This window comes from Spermophilus citellus (genome assembly GCF_964194105.1).
Source record: "Spermophilus citellus genome assembly, chromosome: 4".
Lineage (NCBI taxonomy): Eukaryota > Metazoa > Chordata > Mammalia > Rodentia > Sciuridae > Spermophilus > Spermophilus citellus.
The window spans coordinates 196,832,813-196,853,192 of NC_138185.1; the positions used below are offsets into that span (position 1 = coordinate 196,832,813).

The following is a 20,380-nucleotide window of genomic DNA, read 5'->3' on the forward strand; positions in this document are numbered from 1 at the left end:
TAGCCCTAGTTAATGTGCATTAGGATAAAGTGTCTATGTACAAGTGAGAGCAATGAGAGAAAAGTCAGGGAATTCTAAATGAGCCCAAATTTAGACATAGAAAGGCCTCAAGAATTATGTTTAGCACCAAGATTAAAAGACCAGCCTAACAAACCACTTGGATCCTAAGTGCCTTCCTCCTTCATTTGTTTTTGCCCAGTGCCTTAAGAGATTCCTTGGTCTTCTTAATGTTGAGTTAAAACACAAACCAACCATGTACAGAGTGGGAAGAAATATAATGATTTAGCCACATCTGTAGCTTGGTTAGAGGCTCTTTCCTCCATTATGTGCATTTCTTTTAATTCTTTCCACTCTGCTATTAAGCTGTCAGCTAAGGAAATGTCTTAGCAGTATAAAACAGCTGGATGGAAAAGATTTGCCTTAGTGAGCTCTCCTTTGGATTTCAGGTGCACAGCTCACTCTCTATACATGGGGTGGGGGTGGGGGTCTATAATGACACCATGAGGCTAGTTGACACAATAAAATTTTACCATGAAACAAGATCAAGTTTCAACTAAGTAACATTAGAGAGTTGGGTTCAATACAGATGATACATAAAGGACTTGGATCTAAAGTTAGGGTTTTTCCCCTCCTTTATCTTATGCCTAGAAGCTTTACTATCACTATGAGATAAAAAGATAGGAATGAATTTAAGGATTGAAAAAGGTGGGGGCAGGGGATGGGCTACTGTACTGAGGATGAAACCCAGGAGTGTTCTGTGGGCCCCATCGCCAGCTTTTTTTTATTTTGAGACTGGGCCTCATTAAGTTGCCCAGGTAGCCTCAAACCTGCCATCCTCCTGCCTCAGCCTCCTGAATAGCTGGGCTCACAGTATGCTCTACCGCACATAGCTAAAAAGATACATTTTTAAGGCAAAGACCTAACTGTTTATCTTCTTTGCTGATTCTTGGTTGTGTCCTATTTTAATGCCTGTGCCCAAGTAAATGTGCTAATCCTGAACATAGGGAATGGAGATGTACTCAGCTAAGACAGGAATTGAGGAAATATAATTCTTAGGTTCTGAAGATTTGCTTTGTTCCAGTAACTTCAGTGCCTTGTTATTGAAGCCATCTGTCATCCCCACTCTTTTCCCACCCACCCCAACACAAAACCTGAGCATATTCTGATCTGCCTCTCTGCTCTTGACAGAATGTTTTTAATCCCTTATGTTTTGATACTGTTGAGATGGTAACGACGTATTTGAAAGGACCCCTTCTCCAGCATGACTGTGGCGGCTTCTTTTTGGCTCCTAGTGCAAGCTTTCAACAAGGCTGCCAGCAGGCCCTCTGCAGTGTAGTGTCCTACTTCCCACTCACGGGATTTCTCACAGGGAATGAGAAGGTGTCCTGGGACTGCAAAGGGTAATTATAAGGTTCATCCTAGACCCACACCGGTCTCGCTCACACCTCCATCTAGTCATCTTTCTTTGCATCCACTTTAGTTTAGTGGCAATCCACTCTAGTAGATAAAGCTCTAAAATGAATATGGATCTTTCTAACACTTCTGTTCATCCTTTAAGTTAGATATACCTTGTTCTTTTTGTTTTTTTAAATAATAGGATACCAGCAGAACCCAATAAAGAACTCTTTTTCATAAGTGGTGGCCTTTCTCTACTCAAAATCTAAGGCTGAATAAAATGTCAAAATAAATGCTTATGGGCTGTGGTTATAGCTCCGTGGTAGAACACTTGCCTAGCATGTGTGAGGCCCTGGGTTCGATCCTCAGCACCACATAAAACTAAATAAATAAAATACAGGTATTAAAAAATACAATAACATTATTTAAATAAATAAATGTTTATAGTTTTTGGTAGCCCTGTCTTCCAGGAGAATAACTTAACCCTTCCTAATTGGCATATCAGAAAGAATCTAGGGCTTAGCTCATATAAGCCATAACTGGGGAGAATTCAAGAAAAATGCTTTTACTTTTTCATTGCTTAGCACATGATATCAAATGTATAAAGGGCTGACCTTTCTATACTCTATTTGAAGAAACAATTTTGTCTAATGACTTGCATTGATGGCGAATGTTTAGGAGATCCTAACATTAGGCAGGCCCACCTATCTGTGTATTAGTGTGTTGTAAACTGGTACCTAATAACAGTGCAGGCAAGAGCATAGCTACTTAATTGGCTCTCTCATCCCCTCCAAGTTTGTTTTTCTGCCTCTCTGCCCTTGGAGATAGATGAGAGTCACATCTAAGTAGGAGTCTGCCTGATTCTCTACATTTAGGAGGGGTGTTTCAAGAAGTTGTGAGCTCTTGCTCTTAGCTGTAGGTGTGTTAGAGGATAAATCATTTATCTCTCTCTTTTGGAGCCCCATCTTAAACACCAGCTTGGAGTCCAAAAGGAAGCAATTGTTTTAAGTAAACTAGTTGCTGTGTGTCTTTTCTGTTGTGCTTAGCTTACAGTTATAGAGGACCTCAGGATTTCAATTCTTTTGTCCTCGAGCAGCATGAATATACAGGTAAAATATTTCCAAAGTGTCATGGTAAGTAACACGTGATTGCATCCATGCCTGTCTAGGTAATGTAGACTGAGCTAGGTTAGCCACACTTTGCAATGAATGAATTTCATAAATTTACTCCATATATTCTAAACTTCTCCCCAAACCAAAAGTTGATTTCGAACTTTGCTGCATTGTTCATGGCCTTTGGTTTGGTGGTACTTGGCTATGCTAATGTGTATGACGTGACACGTTGTCACCAGCTGCAAGCTTTATCCATCAGCCACCTAGTTTCTGACATGCTGTCTATTGTGTAGACTCTTAACAAGCTTACTGTTGAAATCAGAGTTGGCTGGTCAGTGAACTGAAAGATGCAATGGCAAGCCGTCTCCATTTGTCAACATGTGTTTGTATCTGTTTAGTACCCGCACCATAATAGCCTGTACTGTATTCCAGAGCCTACATGTCATCTCCCAGCAGTATCAAAGGTACTGCCAGCTTTCCGAGAGAGCCCCAGTGGGAGATTAATGCGGCAGGATCCAGTGGTTCATTTGTCTCCAAACAAACAAGGGCATGTAAGTTAACTGCAAACTTAACAATTGATTCCAAGCAACTACTTTCCTGCAGTGCAGAAATGGGGCCAGTTCATTCTATTCTTGCCCTGCAGTATGGTCAAAGAGGAAGTCAGCCTAGTGGGGGAAACAATTTTGTCTAATTACTTGCACTGATAGCGAATGTTTGCTACCATAGCCTTGGAATTTCTGTTGCCATGGTCCTAAGGTGGCTTCCTTCAATTGAGGTAAATTGCAGTCTCATTGGTATGCCCCTGCACCCCCACAGGTCTGTAAGGGAGATTGCCTGGTTCACTCACAATCCTAAATCCTGAAGTGTTAGGAATAGAACTGTGTTAGAGATTCTGTTTGTTTACGCAGTTGCAAGCATGGGATCCTGCTAGAGCAAGGGGGCAGACAGCTTCCCTTAAAATTACCCTACTGCTTCTTTTGTCTTCCACAACTACACACAGTTCCTTATCACTTACAGGTACTATAATACGAGGTGACCATTGTGCAGTGGAGTTGATTTCCTTGGTCTCTCTCTTTGCTGGTATTTGTGTTTATATTCTTGTCATTTGATGGGCAAATACTCCATTTCAAACTCACTGATTGGTAAGATGCTCAGAAGACTTTTAAAAAAGAGAAATCTCATAAAAGTTTTGTCCTGAGAGATGAATATTGAAGCTAAAAAAAACCAAGAGAGCACACATTCTACATTTTGCTCTGTGAAGAGAGATTTACTGAGGAAATTAGTGTTGCCACAGATATACTTGTAAATAATAGGTTATCCCAATTGATTTGTGAATTTCCCTCATTCCTTAGCAATTTTTATATTGATTACATACTAAATAACATTTTGGACAGATTGGGTTAGGTAAAAATGTTACTAAAGTTAATTTCACCTGTTTCTTTTTTACTTTTTGGCTACTAGATGTAATTTTAAATGTAATTTTTAATTACATTTGTAGTTCACATTGTATGTCTCTAGAAACCTTCATATTACTTTGCACTCAGTCCATCTCAGTTCCAACCAGTGATATTTAAAGGACTCAATGCCAGTCATGCCTGGGGGCTCCAGATTCACTGTACACGAACAAAGCTGAAGAAATTCTGCCTTATTAAAAGTAAATGAAGGCTTCAAAGCACACTTTCTAAGTTGTTACTGAGAAAAACTACAGTTACAGCAAAAAGTAACTGGGATTATTCTTTTTTAAGGGGAAGAGCTGTTTCACTTTGAGGTAAAACTGATACATCCTCTTGCCCCTGGCCTGGGCCCATAAAGAACATGCTTCTTCCTCCACCAAGAGACACATGCACATTCCTTCTCTCCTCTTTTATCTTTAGCAAGTATCTGGGCTCCCTGCCTCCAACTTAAAATATTGTTTCATTCAACTATTTTTTGAAATAATATTTCTTTGGTAAACTCCAAAAAATGTTCTTCCTAAACAACTGAGCCACTGTGTATAAAGGGTTCTGTACACATTTCTTATTGAGACATAATTTACATACATACCATAACATTCAGCCATTTAGCATACAATTTAGTGGGTTTTAGTATATTCAGAATTGTGCAGTCAGCACCATGATCTAATTTCAGAATATTTTCACTACCACTGAACCCCCCCTGCTGCATATCCTTCAGCAATTACCTCCAGCTCTTCCCATCCCTTCCAAGACCTAGGCAACTACTCATCTCTCTTTCTCAGTGGATTGCCTGTTCTAGACATTTCACGTAAATGAGATCATGTAACATGAGGCCTTTTGTGTCTAGTTCCTTTCACTGAGCATAATGTTTTTAAGATTCATCCATATAGTAACATGAATCCGTAATTCATTCCTTTTTGTGACTGAATAATGTTCCATTGTATGGATATACCATTTTTTATATCCATTGATCAGCTGATGGTCATTGGGGTTGTTTCTACTTCTTGACTCTTACATTTGATGTTTCTGTAAACATTCATGTTCAAGTTTTTGTGTGGACATCCGTTTGATGTCTGTTGAGTATATACCAAGAGTAGAGTTGCATGTGTTTCCACAGCAACTGCCCATTGTACATTCCCCACAACAGTGGCCTTTGTTTTTGTGTGCCATTTTGCTTACAGCCATTCTAGGTTGTGTAGTGTGGTATCTCACTGTGGTTTTGATTTGCATTTCCCTAACGACTGATACTGAGCATCATTCAATGTGCTCATTGGATATTTGTGTATCTTCTTTGAAGAAATGTCTGTTTTAATCTTTGACCATTTTCTAATCAGGTTATTTGAAGTACAAAAGTTTTTAATTTTGATAAGGTCCAATTTATCTGGTCTTTTTTTCTTTTATTATGCTTTTAGTGTCATATCTAAGAAACCATTATATAACCCAAGGTCACAGAGGCTTATACTTGGGTTTTCTTCTAAGAGTTTTATAGTTTTGGTTATTACATTTAAATCTCTGGTTCTTTTCAAGTTTATTTTTCTATATATTACAGATCTGACTTCATTCGTTTTTGCATGTGAATATCCAGTTGTCTCACACCGGTTGTTGATAAGACTTTTTTTCCCCCATTGAATTATCCTGGCACCTCTGTGTAAATTTAACCTCTAAGCACTCCTTGAAAACTGTCTCCCAAGTAGATATTAATTAGGGAAGGAAAAGGAGAGTCTTCAAACTTAACATTTCTCATATTCAGCCTTCTATCCACTTTGAGCAGTATGGCTTTTAGAATTAAGCATCCTTTCTAATTGTAAGCTCTTTGGAAATGTCATTTCCTTTCTATTTTAAGATATACAAACTTCAATGACAATTTAGATTTTTTCCTGATTAAAATGATCCTTGATACTATTGATATTGCAGTATGAGCCAAATAATTAAAAATGGAGTATTAAAAAAAAAAAAGTTTCCTGCACTCTCTGTCATAGACACCACTGAATGAGCATGAGTCGAAGAGGTTTTTCCAGGCACCTCTTATCTTACTTTGACCTGTTATTCCTGGAACTTTAATGCCTTTAGAACTCTGCACCTGGAACTTAAGTCCTGGAGTGTCCCTGTTGTTTTCTTCTGGGTGTTCAGGAAGTCAAACCATGCACTTAAGTAAATCATGCTTCCCTTGCAGTCTGATAGTCACTACTCGAGCCACTCCAGTAGCAATACCCTCTCCAGCAATGCATCCAGTGCCCACAGTGACGAGAAGTGGTACGATGGGGACCGCACGGAATCCGAACTCAACAGCTATAACTATCTGCAGGGCACCTCCGCTGACAGTGGCATCGACACCACCTCCTACGGCCCCAGCCACGGCAGCACAGCCTCTCTGGGGGCCACCTCGTCTCCTCGCTCAGGGCCAGGCAAGGAGAAAGTGGCACCCCTGTGGCATAGCTCCAGCGAAGTGCTCTCCATGGCAGATCGAACATTAGAGACAGAGAGCCACGGCATGGACCGGAAGGCAGAGTCCTCCCTGAGCCTGGATATCCACAGCAAGGGCCAAGGTGGCTCGAGCCCTCTGACAAGGGAGAACAGCAGCTTCAGTATAAACGACGCTGCTTCCCACACAAGGTAATTGCCCTCTGCTGCTTCTCCCAGCCTCGCCTGGTTTCCTAGCCTCATCCCAGTGTATACAGGATAATGTGTATGCACTGAGGCTCTCAGATGCAGAGACAGTGGATATGGTATAAATATACATAACACACACACACACACACACACACACACACATACTGTATTTCTGGATATTTTATGTCATTTGTTTGCTAGCAAAATGCACTAGTCCTATAATCCTAATATATTATGTTAAACATTTGCAGAATTATTCTGTTTAAAGTTGGATTTTACTTATTTTTAATTTTCCCAACTGCAGCCCATTTTGATTTCAGCTAGTGATAGAGAATAGAGGCAGGGACAGTCTTTTGAGGATTTCTTTTTAAATCTTGGCTGTATTTTTAAAAATAAAGGGGTCCCTCCTTAGAGTAACTGCATTTTCACAATGCTGAGCACATCCTTTCCACAGCCTCTTACCTGACATTTGCATGGTAATTTTTTGCAGTAATTGGCTCCTGACAGTGATGTGTTGAGGGTGGGAGGTGTCCAACAGAACAAGGTAGCTAAAATTAGACACATCCCATCTACCTTTTAGGACAGAAAAATACACATTCTCCTGCATACTTGGCAGTTGCTCCCCTAAGTAAAATAAATGCTGGTTTTCATTTCCTCTAAAATCCAAAGCCTGATGGGATGCTTCCCTCTCAGGGATGAGCCCTCCTTTACTGTCTCTGGGTCTCCTAATCTCTATGGAGATTTCTCCTCTTACCTCTCATTGTTGTCAGTTGCTAATCAACTTGTGTGACAGTGTTTATCTAATCTTGCTGTCTTGTCAGTCTCTTTTGTTATTATGCTTTACAGGGAAAAAAGGAGAGAAACTTAATTTAGCTTTTTATTTTTCAAGTGGGAAGTCAGGTAGATAATCTGTCAGTAAACCACAGGTAGCCTTAATGAGAGAAGATATCCTGTCCTTAATTAGGTTTTAACTTGGTCAGTTAAATATTCGATTTGTTTTTGTTTTTGTTTTTTGTCTGTATTCTTACTGATAACATTTTTAAGCTTCTCTTCTTTTAAGATTTCAAGCCTAAGGAAGTGCTTTACAAGGTTTATTTCTGTTTACCACTCCCACATTCCAGAATTAAAAATAATCATTAGGTCTGCAAACTGTGTGGCCCCAAGTGAAAAGGAGCTTGGGAAAGTGTTCCCATATTGTGACTACCCACACCCCTCTACCCTTCCATGATTCAGAAAATAGAGTGTTTGGCTCAAATGGTGTGTTTGAGAGAGTAGAACAAAGAGCTGGGCCTCAGATGCCACAGGAGCACAGACAGAATCACATGGCATGGAGCTACCACACTCACTGGCAGCTTTTGCATGTTCCACCGTCTCATTAACTAGGGACTGTGTACTTAGACAGTTTCCAAATCAGAATGGTTTCTCTGTAGTTTCTAACCTAGAAACTAGATTTAGCTGGGACTCCTATTTCTCTGGTTTTCAGTGCCTCATTTTGAAAGGTACCTTATCTTAAGAATGGTATTCCACTTGAAGAGCTCTCTCTAGCCTAATGTGTTTGCAGCAGAAAGTCACAGAGAATTTGTCAGGACTGGCATCACTGAGAGGAAGGTTGGAAAACTGGACCCCTGTCCCCAAAACACAAAACGTGAAACAGTACTATTATCTGACAAATCCAGGAGATCAATAGAGCCCTCCAAAAATGTAGGCACCTGGGTTTTCATTGTCCAAATGTGCTGACCGGAGCTGCTCAAAGGCCTCAAAGGATTATCTAAATTTTTTGCTTCAAATCGGCCATGCAGAATCATTGAAATCATCACTTAGAAACAACTCTTCTATTGAAAGTCATACTTACTAAAGAGAAGAATATAGCCTTTCAGGGAAGGTTGCAGGACTTCCCACCCACCAAAGGGCTGAGTCACATTTGTTTCTAGACTCTGGTAAACAGGGATTCTTTGTAACTTCAGCCTGTTGATCTTGGCAGAGTGAGCTGGGTAATCAGAGCTTCAACAGCCCTCTTTTTCTGGAGGAAAAGGGGACTTAGCTACCAAACGAACATGGCTAGAGACATGAAAATCATAGCAAATTAGAGTGTCTGTGTCCTCAGAAGACAGGAACAGCAATTAATGTGGAGATCTCTTGACAGTGCATAAAAGCTTGTACCTGGGACTCGGTGACAAAATCTAAATTACAGTGATTAAGTTCCACTGCATATTTCTGGCTGGGCTGTTCCTACTCTCTACTCCCTTGATGACTGTGCAGGGTTTTTGTGGCACCCTATGAGAACTGCATTAATGCAGTTTGGTAATTACATAGCGTTTTTATTTGAATGTCATTAAGAGAGGCCATACATACTGATATCCTTCTACAATTAAAAAGTCTATTAATTGCTCTAAAGTGTTGCTCCCTAGAATATATGTATTTTCTATGACGCTTGGAAAATCTCGAGAGAGATTTTAATTTTTATTTATTTTTTTCTAATGGCTATTTCACTTTCAGATTTTAAAATGAACCACTCAAAAACAAAATTTTTAAAAAGGGTTTGTGATGAGCATAGGAGAGGCAAAGATAATTCCAATTTTACTACATCTTGCCAGCTGGATTCTTTTTTCTTTTTTCTTTTTCTTGGAGTTCTGGAACTCCCCTTTGGAACTCAGGACCTCTTCAGTTGGTGTAGATGCTGTAGTCCTGTGACCAGTGGAAAGTCTGCTGCTGGAACTGTTGAGCCCTTCCTAAAAAACTGAAAACCCCACTCATGCTTGTGTGTGGTCCTCTCTCCTGTAATATTCTGACCTGACTTGTCTTGGTGTCCAGACCTCTGTGCCCGCCTCCTTAGCCTGCCATTCTGCTTATCTCGAACTGTCCTTTTGCTTCCCTTTGACCCATCAGAGCCCTGTAGCCAACCATTCCCCACTGACGTCATCACACATGTTTTTACTGCCATCCGTACAAGAGGATCTCATCGTGCATGTTGATCCTAAGAACCTTTGTGTCATGGGTGCCAGTGCATTTTGATAATGCAAACAGCAATAACTTCTCTCTTAATTTCCCCTCTTTGTTTTTTTACACAAGGCCCCTATCAATTAGTCAGTTTAAAGGTCACATAAATCCTCAACTCCTGACCCTTCTAGAAAACCATCTCCTAGAAAACCATATCAAAGCTTATTGTACAGACACATCAATATTGGCACAGAGCTGTACAGCTTTAGTATATGGGTTTTGGTATAATAGCATACTTAAAGTCCTTGTACAGCACAAACCTTTAGTAAACTCATTTTGAAAAACCTGCAAAATATATTAAGGAAGAACTTTATAACACCTTAAATGCAGATATTGGTCAGGATCTTCCCATAGTTGGTCAATATCTGACATTCATTAAAGGGGTTAAAGATCAAGAGAAATATCTGCCCCTGGCTGTCAGTACAGTTCACGTGCGTGAATGGGTTTTTCCTGGTTAAACTAGTAAGTTAACTATTCATGCCAGAAAAGCTGTGTTTCTTGAGGTTAGCAGGAAGGAAGGATTTCCTACATGCAGCATCCTTGAATGTGGAGGCAGGCCTCCAGCTGCTGTGGCCCTGGGCTGGGTGCCTCTGTGTATTAGAGGCCTGTGCTTAAATGTTGTTCTCTGTACCCTTTTTGGTATGGCATGTATATAAACAATGTGCCTTCTTTCTTTAGAAATGATTCAGTTGTCTTTATAACATTTTCCTCTAAATCTTTTCTGCATTTTTTTCAATTATTAAGTCAGTTGCCTCTCTTCCATATTATTTTCTAAAGATGAAAGTGTTATTTTTTTTTCTAAGGGTCATGGACTAATTCAGAATCGAAAAGTCCAACATCTAAAATTCCAAACCCAGAACTTCTCTTCAAGGATGTAATTTCCTCTTTCTACCTTAGCCTATTGTTCATAATTTTTGCCTTGTGGCCCTGCCCATGATAAACATTCAGGATTACATTTTACTTTGTTTTTATACAGCAGTACTCCAGGTGAACTAGCCTAATCTATCTTGCTGAATTTCATCCAGTTTATGGGAGTGGGTAGTTATTTTATGTGGAACTTTACTTTTAGAGACCTCAGAAGCTGAAAACTAGAACCACCATGGTTTGAAATTTCAAGTCAACACTAAGAAGTGAGCCTTCAGTCAAGCCACAAAGGCTTGATGCTTGATGCTGAGCTCACCAGCACAGCTTTGTTTATAGTGCAGAGTCCATTCTTTGCCATATTTAAATCACTCTACCAGGATGAGAATTTATGCAGTTGCTTTATTTAAAAGAAGAAAAAATAATCTTGAAGGAGAGATTCCACATCCTTTTGCATGGTCTCAGCCTGTCACAGGTCATCTCCTTGTTCAACATTTTGTCCTTTTGAATTTAAACATGCAGGTAAAAGGGAGTAGGTGGTTGTTCTGAATTCAGTCTTTTTTGAACAGGAAGATGATTTTGAAGCTATAACATTATGAAAAGTTGTGGTAGGTTCTACTTGCCTTAACCTAGTTGTTGCATATGGATCATTGACTATAAGGTGGTCAAAAAAGAAAGAAAAATAAATTTTGTTATATCCCTTCACCTTCAAGCACATTAATTGAGAAACTTATGGAAAAAAGATTTAGGGCTTGAGATAGGTCCATGCCTCAGGTCTGCCCTTGATCAGCTTTATGGCCTTTGGCTGGTTACCATTGCCCCACACGATCCCTCCTATCTGATCTAATACCTGGTCCCCTACTAATTGGCTGTTGTTCTGTGTTTGTTGAGATTTAAAAAGGTTGTCAAATGTATTGCAAACTGTGAGTGTCCTTGTGAGACAAAAGGCTTTCTGTCATTACCTTTCTTGAGCTCTTCATCAGCTCTTTATGCAGTTATCTTGTCAATTCTTCTTTCACAAGCATGTGTCTCACAGCTCCTGTAACTGTCCTGTATGTAATCAATCATATTTTACATCTTCAATCATCCTGTAATCAATCATATTTTCTCTTCTCAAGCTTCCTACTTTCTTTATCCTTTTTAGATGCCAAACTTGGACATGACAGAGGTCTCAGCTGTGCCCAATAAAATGATAATGTTAGCTCCATATTTTAAATAGGTTAGTACTGCAGACTTCTTCATCTTGTGGTTCACAATGATCCCTGAAGCATCTTCTGCTGCATACACCTAGCCATTCCATTTCCCTATCCTGTTTGTGTTACATCTCTTTATATTAAATATTGGACTAAATATCTGCTTCTTGTAGATGGGCTGTTATCTCTACTGCAACCACGTAGATATCCCCTTGCTATCTTAATCATACCTGCTTCCCTTGTTTGCTTTTTCCCAATGCTTTGGAATTATTGTCTCCTGAAGCCCTCCTAAATTATGGAGCCCAGTATTTGATGTAGTACAGAATTGGCTAGTGTTGAACACAGTGGGAGGAGTCCTCCTTAATCATTATCCTCCACATTATCTGTCACCAAAAGGCTTGTTGCTTGTACAAGCAATCACAGGAAACCTAGTCAGCTCCCCTCCCCTTGGTATTAGGCCAACATTCAGCCTTTGCCCAGATTTTGCCACAGACATTTGACAGGTGACTAATTGCTGCTTTCCCCATCCTGAAAATACCATCCTTAGCAAGCCCAGCCTGTCTAAAACCCTTCCTCCATGCCATGCCTGAATAGTAGATGACTCCAAGTGTTCCCTTTGGCAGCTTTCAACAACACGGTGGCCAGCAGATGTTTTTTCCGCAGGAAGGGATGGTCTCGAGTCATTTTGCAGAAATTCAGAACCGTTTCCTTGGCCCTCATAGATTTGGCACTTGGGGCTTTGATTGATGACATTTGTGCTTCCCCATCCTGGGTGGTTCATCCCTTTGCAAAGTCAGCAAGCAGATTCAGGCAGCTCCCACTGTGAGGAGCATCCTTTTTTCAGATTGGTCATCCCCTCCTATGAAGTTTCACCACAACTGGGAGTGTGAAATAACCAGGTGGCAGCACATTTGGCTCATGGTTCCCTTTGAGTATTAGATCAATATGAGAAATTTGGACAGGTTCGGTTGCCCTGTTGCCCCTTTCTTTCCCTCTTTCTATATCTAGTGTTGTGTATGTGTGTGTGCCCTTACTTTTAAAAAATCCTGGAATGGCCAAACAGAATCCACAGTCATTCCATTTTTAGGCAAGGGAAAGTACCCTTATAATTTATATAAAATTAAAGTCATGGTCTCCTCATGTAGAATCTAGGGACACCCTGGCTTGAATTCTTGGTGATTTAGTTTGGCCATACACACTTAAACTCACTTTTTACACAGTAAGAAAAGGAACAAGTATTGCAGTTGTCACTTCCAATATAAGTTTTGCTCTTTTTATTCCATATTATTGGTTCATTACCTTCTTACATAATTCCAAGAAAGTCATCATGGGTAATAGAATTGCAGCATATTGAGTTAACATGAAATCTCCAGGATAATCAAACAGTCCAGTGACAGTTCCCCTTAAAAATCAGGGAGCTGTCAACCTCATGTCCATTGTAGTGTAACTAAACCCATTTCAAAGAAACTTAGGTGCAATGTGTGGGTACACACCTTGAGGTGATCTAGAGGCTGTAGGGTTGTCAGCTTCAGGAAGGCCCACCCACAGCTGACCAAGGATGGAACCACAGGAGGAAGAGAAGAAAGACCCAAGAGTGTGAGAAGTTTACAGGCTAATGTAGTAGCTCTTAAACACTAGGAAACATGAGATTCCTTCAGAGACATTTGAAAATACAGATTTCTGGGGCTTTAGAAGATCTGATATTAGCTCAGGGCCCTGCATGTACATCATCACCTGCGGACACCACAGTCCATGCCTTTAGAAACACTGTTCCCATGGCTTCACCTGCTGGACCCAGAGAAGTAGGAAGCTGGATTTTGACCAAGTCATAACAATAGGAAGGGTTCAGCTGGATTCGAGCAGTAATCCTCAATTAGCATTCATACCTGGGGAGAGATTTTGTCCAGTTTCTAGGTACCTCCCCAGCTGTATTGCATCAACATCTTTGGGATTAGGGCACAAGAATGCACTGTTCATATACGGGGTAAAAATGGGAGTTCATAACCCACTTGAATCAAAGTGTGAAATATGATATATCAAGAACTATGTAATGTTTTGAACAACCAATTTAAAAAAAAAAAAAGAATGCACTGTTCAGAAGAGCTCCCAGGTGAAGTTCATCTGCCTACTGTGTGCTCCTCTCATGCCATGAATTGTATATATTAAGAAGGAAGCCACACCAACTAATTGTTCATTTGTTTTTACATGTGCCTTTGTTCACAAATCTAATCAATTGTTAAATAGACCTGTCTAAGTATTAGTAACAGAAGTGTGCTGGCATGTCACACCTGGGAGCTAGTATCAGCCATCATGTTCATAGATAAAACCAGTGGCCAGGTTCAGTGGTCTTATTTAAGTACTTATACACTTGTAAACAGGAGCATCATTTATAGATTTGTTTCTCACAATAAAAATAAAGCAACATCTAGTTTTAAATACAGTTATGAGTAAAATACACCATCTGCATGCATAATACGTCCTTATATTTAAAGATTGACTTCTGATGGGCATGGTGGCACACACCTAAAATCCCAGCAGCCCAGGAGGCGGAGGCAGGAGGATCACAAGTTCTAAGCCAGCCTTAGCAACTCAGCAAGGCCTTGTCTCAAAAACTAAAAAGGACTGGGGATATAACTCCATAGTAGAGCTCCCCTGAGTTTGATTCCCAGACACCCCCCCCATAAAACCTGATTGCTAACATATCATTTATTTGGCAGTTTCTTACATCATACATTGAATGCCTGCAGTTGCTAGGGACTTTTCTAGGCATGGGCAATGTACTAATGAACAAGACAGGAAAAATCTCAGGAATCTCCCTTCAAACAGGGGAGACAGACTATAACCAAAGTAAAGAAATTAAATGTAGAGTACTCTGCTTAGTAACAAATGGTAAGGAGAAACACTTAGCTCAACAAATATTTAATGGTAATCTCATGTGTTCCTTGCATTGATAAATTCTTGCCATTGAAGAGTATATAATCAAGCACAAGCATTTATTGAATGCCTATTAGGAAATAATGGTAATAATTAAATTTATGCAGAACAGAAAGAGCTCCAAAAACTATAGTGTATATACTGCTGTCTCCTTGGACCTTTCCAAGTCTGCTCTTTAACTCTCCTTTTCTGCAATACATATATTATTGCTAAAACCAGCATAGCTGTTTTGTACCACATGAAGAAATCATTTGTAAACTAATGGGCTGGGCATTATACTTTCTGTTCTCCTGGCCAATGTTTTGACCAAGCATTTAGTCTTTGAAAGCCCCAGGACTTTTGAATACTAGTGTTATCATATCAAGATAATTTGATGTTGATCAATGTGAAATCTGGCAATTAAATATACCTCTGGAATAGCAGTTTTCAAAGTATGCCCTGGAAACAATGCACTAGAAGTGTGAATTCTCATGCCCCCCTCCATCCTATCCCACCTACTGAGTCAGAACCTCTGGAGGGGGCAGCAGTCTGTATTTTAACATGTTGAAGTTGGGAACTGGCTCTAGCAATTTAAACATACCTGCTCTCACTTATGGATGCCAGTCATAATAGATAGTTAAAACAAGTACATGGTCATCCAGAATGAGAGCTGTGTAAGTTAGATCCTGATCCACCATTTTTCATTTTCACGGAATTGCTTCAAACACCAACCAGGGCTGGGGATTGAGGCATCTCTCTATCTACAAGTGTAGATAAAATGGGGGAAAAAAATCTGCAAAGCAAAGATTAAATCTTGTCTCTGAGTAACATATATTTGTCACAAGCCTGCCCTTTGTTTTAAATTATGCCCAAGGCTGCACTCTGTTTCCAAAGTCTCTCTGGAGATATTCCCCTGCTAATGTGTGCTTGGGGTCTCTGATGACTCAGTGCCACTCTGTGAGCTTGTCAGTCTCTTCATTCTTTTTTCTTTTGGTTCATCTTTCTACTTTGAGTCTCTTCCATAATAGAAATCTAGTATTATTTTTTCCTTACTGACTTAATACACTGCACTTGTGGAAGAGTTTTGCATTTCCTTTTCTTAATTTTAAAAGCAAACAGATGGGATATTCATTTTCAAGAGGTAAGGTTGCATCGCTTTTCAATTTATGTTGTCCTTTGAGGTTTTGTGAGGTTTTCTTCCACTTTGTCTAGGTGGAATAATATTTGGGGGGTGGGGACAGGGTGAGACTAGCTGTTTCTTAAAAATTGTGTTTTAAGTTTCAGCCCAGTTCTTCCCTGTTATAAAAATAAAGGAGGTAATTATATTTGGTCTGAGATAATGAGAGTCCATTAGTATGGAAAGCCCTCCAGATGGGCTTTGCTTCCCCCGTCTTACCCTTCTGTGGGCTTAGCCTCCTGGACTCCTTTCAGGTTATTGACTTTTTGCAGGTAGGTTTTCATGAAAGGATACCATTCATACAGAAAAAGATGATAAGTGTATACAGTTGAATTTTCAAAGTGTACCTACCCACCCAATTATTATCCACATCACAAACTAGAACATCACCAACCCCCACACACCGCACTGTCCCTGTTCCATCCCCAGTCACTCTGCTTCCTCCCCAGGGTAAGCACAGTGTTCAATCAGAAATCATGGACTTGTTTTGCTGACATTTTGGACTTTATACAAATAGAATCATTTTGTACATGTTATTCTGTGTCTGGTGTCTTTAAGTCAACATGTTGGTGAGATTTATCTATGTGTCATGGGTAGCATTTGTTTCCTTTGCTCTTTTACATTTATATTATGAGGACACTTTTACAGTTCATTTACCCATTCTACTGTTGATGAACACTTGGATCGTTTTCGTTTTTAGGTGGGGGATTTTACAAATTCTCAGACATGTCCTTTGCTAGACATTTGTATGATTTTTTCTGAGTTTATAGAGAGTCAGTGCTACGTGGTCAGATGTACATACCTTCAGTATAGAGGCTGTGAACTCGTTTGCCAAAGTGGCTGTAGCAGGGAACATTCCACTCAATGGTATACGAGAGGTCTAGTTGTGTCACATCCTTTCTGGCATCCTTTCTTAATTTAGCCATTCTTGGGGGTATGTAGTGGTCCCTTGTGGATTTAATTTGCCTTTTCCTGGTAATTGATGATGTTGAGCACCAGTGTTTATAGGTTTGTTAGATATCCCCTCTTGAAGTTGCTCTTCAAATCATTGCCATCTTTCTACTGCGTTGTCTTGTTGAGTTCTAGGAGTGTAGTTGTAAGTTGGACAGGAGCCTGTTAATTGGATATGCATAATAAGATTTTAGATATTAGAATAGGTTCAGATTTACAGGAAAGTTGCAGAGGTGGTCTAGACTTCCGGTGTGCATCTCACCATGTCCCCGTCATCATCCTCACATCACTGTAGTGCATTTATCATGGCTGAGCAATCAATATTGATACATTATTAACAAGGTTCATGTTTATTCAGCTCAGGACCATTAGCTTTTGACAAATGGAAGTGCCACCGAAGAATGTTTCGGGACCACCTGCTATTAATTACACCTCAAGCAACCCAAAGCCCATTATGCTACAAGTCACCTGTCCTTGGTTTCCTATGCTGGAGAACTTAGCAGGGCTCAAACTGTAAATCTGGGTACTGTGAGATCACTGGGAAGGAAGTGTGGAATCCTCATTTGTAGTAATGTTCAGTTCTTATCCCTGGTTTTGAAAATTCTGCCTCTTTCAGTTTTGAAGCTCCTTTGAAACCTCTGAGTTTGGGACTCCTTTATTTCTGTAAATTTTACTTTTGTGATGTTTAACCAGTCTGAAGTACTTTGGTGATAAAGAGCTTTTTGGAGTCAACCTCAAGGCCAGATGCCATGGGGAAGGAGAGTTCAGTGTGTTCCAGCCAGCCCCTGACACCACCAGACCTGCCCGGTCCTTCCTGATGTCATTTGCCACTTTTGGATTTGATGGTCTCAACTGTTTTTGTTTTTTAGTTTAAGTATATGTCAAGCCTCAGTAACCATTTGTCACTCTTGAGTAGACATTTAAATTCTAGTGAGAAGGCAAGGAAGGCCAGCCAGCCAGCCCCATTAATATTTTATGAAACCTTTATGGTGCTTTCACCCTGCTACCACCCCAACCTTGACTCCACTTCTGTGTTGGCATAGTGGCCCTGGGATGCACTCTTAAGTAGTTTTATCTCTGTTCTGCTCCACAGTACCATGAGCTCCCGGCACTCTGCCAGCCCGGTTGTGTTCTCCAGTGCCCGAAGTTCACCAAAGGAGGAGCTTCACCCCACCAGCGCCTCACAGCTTGCACCTTCCTTCTCCTCTTCCTCCTCCTCTTCCTCCGGTCCTAGGACGTTCTACCCTCGCCAGGGCGCTACGAGCAAGTACTTGATTGGATGGAAAAAACCTGAAGGAACCATTAACTCTGTGGGATTCATGGACACAAGAAAGTAAGAGGCCTGCTTCTCTTGCTCAGTGGTTTTCTTTCAACATGGCAGAGAATGGGAAAGGTGGGGGGATTTCTTAGAGTAGAGGAGATCAAGCTAGGGGTATAGAGAGCATGTTTGGTGGGTGGATTTTATTTTTCTTAAATTATTTTTCTGCCTCATTCCTTGAATAAGATGAACCGCAGAACATTTGAATTTGGGAGTCTTAGCCCTCCTAGGAGAGAACATATCAGAATAACTGACTGGTGCTCAGTCTATACTCGTGGTTTTGATTCCATTAACCACAGCCTTCCCATGTGTTCTTTTTTATTTTAAGGTATCAGGGATTGAATCCAGTGACCCTTGACCACTGAGCCACATTCCTAGCCCTTTTTTAAATTTTGAGATAGGGTCTAACTAGTTGCTTAAGGCCTCACAAAGTTGCTGAGGCTGGCTTTGAACTTACAGTCTTCCCGCCTCAGCCTCCCAAGTGTCTAGGATTCTACTGTGTGCCACCAAGCCAGGCTGGAATTCTTCATAACTGGGCCAGTACAGCAAATTGGAAATTAGTGAGAACCCCTGAGAAGAAAGTTTTTTTGTTTTTGTTTTTGTTTTTGTTTTTGTTTTTGTTTTTTTTGGTACTGGTGATTGAAGCCAGACGTGCTTTACTGAGCTACATTCCCAACCTTTTTTTATTTTTTATTTTGGGACAGGCTCTCAACTTAGCCTCAATAGGTTAATTTGCTGAGGTTGGCCTGGAACTTGTGATCCTCCTGCTTCAACCTCCAGAGTCTCTGGGATTACAGGTGTGTGCCACTGTGCCCAGAAATATAGGACTTTTTGACACAGTGGTACAGTAAAAAATTAAATAGTTCATTCAGTTTTGCTTTTATTCCTTTGAAGGTTGCATTTGTGGTCTTAGTGAATCTGATGCTAATTTTGGCTCAGTAGAACCAATAGTTTCCTGAAGAAGAATGATTTATTCATCAGACTTTAATTTGTGTTTCAAGTTGGTTTTTCATTCCCGTGAATGCATTCTGAAGTAAACAGGAGTGGTTCTCTTCTCCCATCTTTAGTATTTCTCTCAGCCTTCAGAGCCCACCATGGCTGGGTTGGCCTGTTGACTATGTTTCCACATCTCTCCTTCTTCCCAGGCGCCATCAGAGTGATGGCAGTGAAATAGCCCACAGCAGGCTGCGGGCCTCAACCAGGGACCTCCGGGCGTCCCCCAAGCCAACCTCCAAGTCCACCATTGAGGAGGATCTAAAGAAGCTCATCGACCTTGAAAGCCCAACTCCTGAATCCCAGAAGAATTTTAAGGTATGAGACAGAGCATGGGGTGGATGGGAATTAGAAGTCAAATTTGAGGGGGCTGTAGCCTTAGTTACAGCTACCCTAGAGTTTGATTGCTGTTCCTCTTCTCTGGATCCCCCTTCCCAGTTTTCCCAGGTATTTTCCCAATTTCACTGCCACAGCCATCTCTGAAGTCTTGGCTCCTGTTTACCTACTCTACCCACGTGGCATCAGCTTTTTCTTCTAGTGTGCCCTACTCAAAGTGCATAATCCCTTGGTCTTCAACTACATGATGCTACTTCACAGAACTTTTCAGAGAAAACTGTAGGTCCCTTGTCAGCTAGAAAATTCTCCATAGAGGTTTCAGTGCCTTCTGCCCATGAGGTTCTTACCTCACAGATGGGCCAGTTAACCAGCTGGGCACACACAGTACCAGAGGAAGTGCCTGATGGTCACTGTCATCAGCATGCACCAAAAGAAAACAGGCAGCTGCCTCTCCATCCAGCCAACTAAGTATACATGCTTGCCTCCAGAACTTTCCAGATCTCTGTACTTTGTAAAAGCTTCTGTTTCTCTCTCAGGATTCCAGACCATCAGTGCCTTCCCTAAAGCCCAGTCTCCCTCTTCACCAATCCTGAGTGCTTGTTCGGCATTTGGGTTTGTCAGTGGCCAGGCCTCTGTAGAACCACACAGCAAGGTTTGCCTTTTGCCTCAGCTCACAGGACTGGTGGCACAGCTTCCTGCAGGCACCCTGCTTCTTTATCCTCTGAAGCTTGCGATCTCATGCTGCAGGGTTTGGAGTTGGTGTTTATTGAGCTGGACCTGAGGTCTATTATGGGGTATACTGGGGAGCCCCCAGAAAGTCATGGCAGTAAACTTTGAAGGTTTCTGTTTTTGAGGTTCTTAGTTCATTGATTTGTAGTCTGTTTGAAGGGACTAGAAAGCTTTTATTTCAGAAGAACTTGGAGAATGAATGGAAGATGGAAGCTAGACTATTTTCTTACCCTCTCGACAGCGTCACACTGTGATCTGAGGGCACGGGGTGCCCAGGTAGAAGGAGCCCTGCGCTCTCACTGCCTCTGGGCTCTCCCATCACCTCTGTGTGTGCACACACA

The 20,380-nt window shown here is 40.9% G+C and overlaps 1 protein-coding gene across 17 annotated transcripts in view; it reads left to right on the forward strand.

The window, feature by feature from the left end:
• The window catches only part of SIPA1L1 (signal induced proliferation associated 1 like 1), a 372,348-nt gene that overhangs the window by 337,331 nt on the left and 14,637 nt on the right, over positions 1 to 20,380 (forward strand). For 13 of the 17 annotated variants that reach the window (XM_081290425.1, XM_081290431.1, XM_081290428.1 and 10 more), the window contains 5 exons: positions 2,442 to 2,504; positions 2,940 to 3,058; positions 6,135 to 6,574; positions 17,757 to 17,996; positions 19,127 to 19,292. In XM_081290425.1, coding sequence (XP_081146551.1) covers positions 2,442 to 2,504; positions 2,940 to 3,058; positions 6,135 to 6,574; positions 17,757 to 17,996; positions 19,127 to 19,292 — 1,028 coding nt within the window. The remainder of the gene's footprint in view (positions 1 to 2,441; positions 2,505 to 2,939; positions 3,059 to 6,134; positions 6,575 to 17,756; positions 17,997 to 19,126; positions 19,293 to 20,380) is intronic. The other 4 variants (XM_081290422.1, XM_081290423.1, XM_081290424.1 and 1 more) reach the window with 3 other exon arrangements.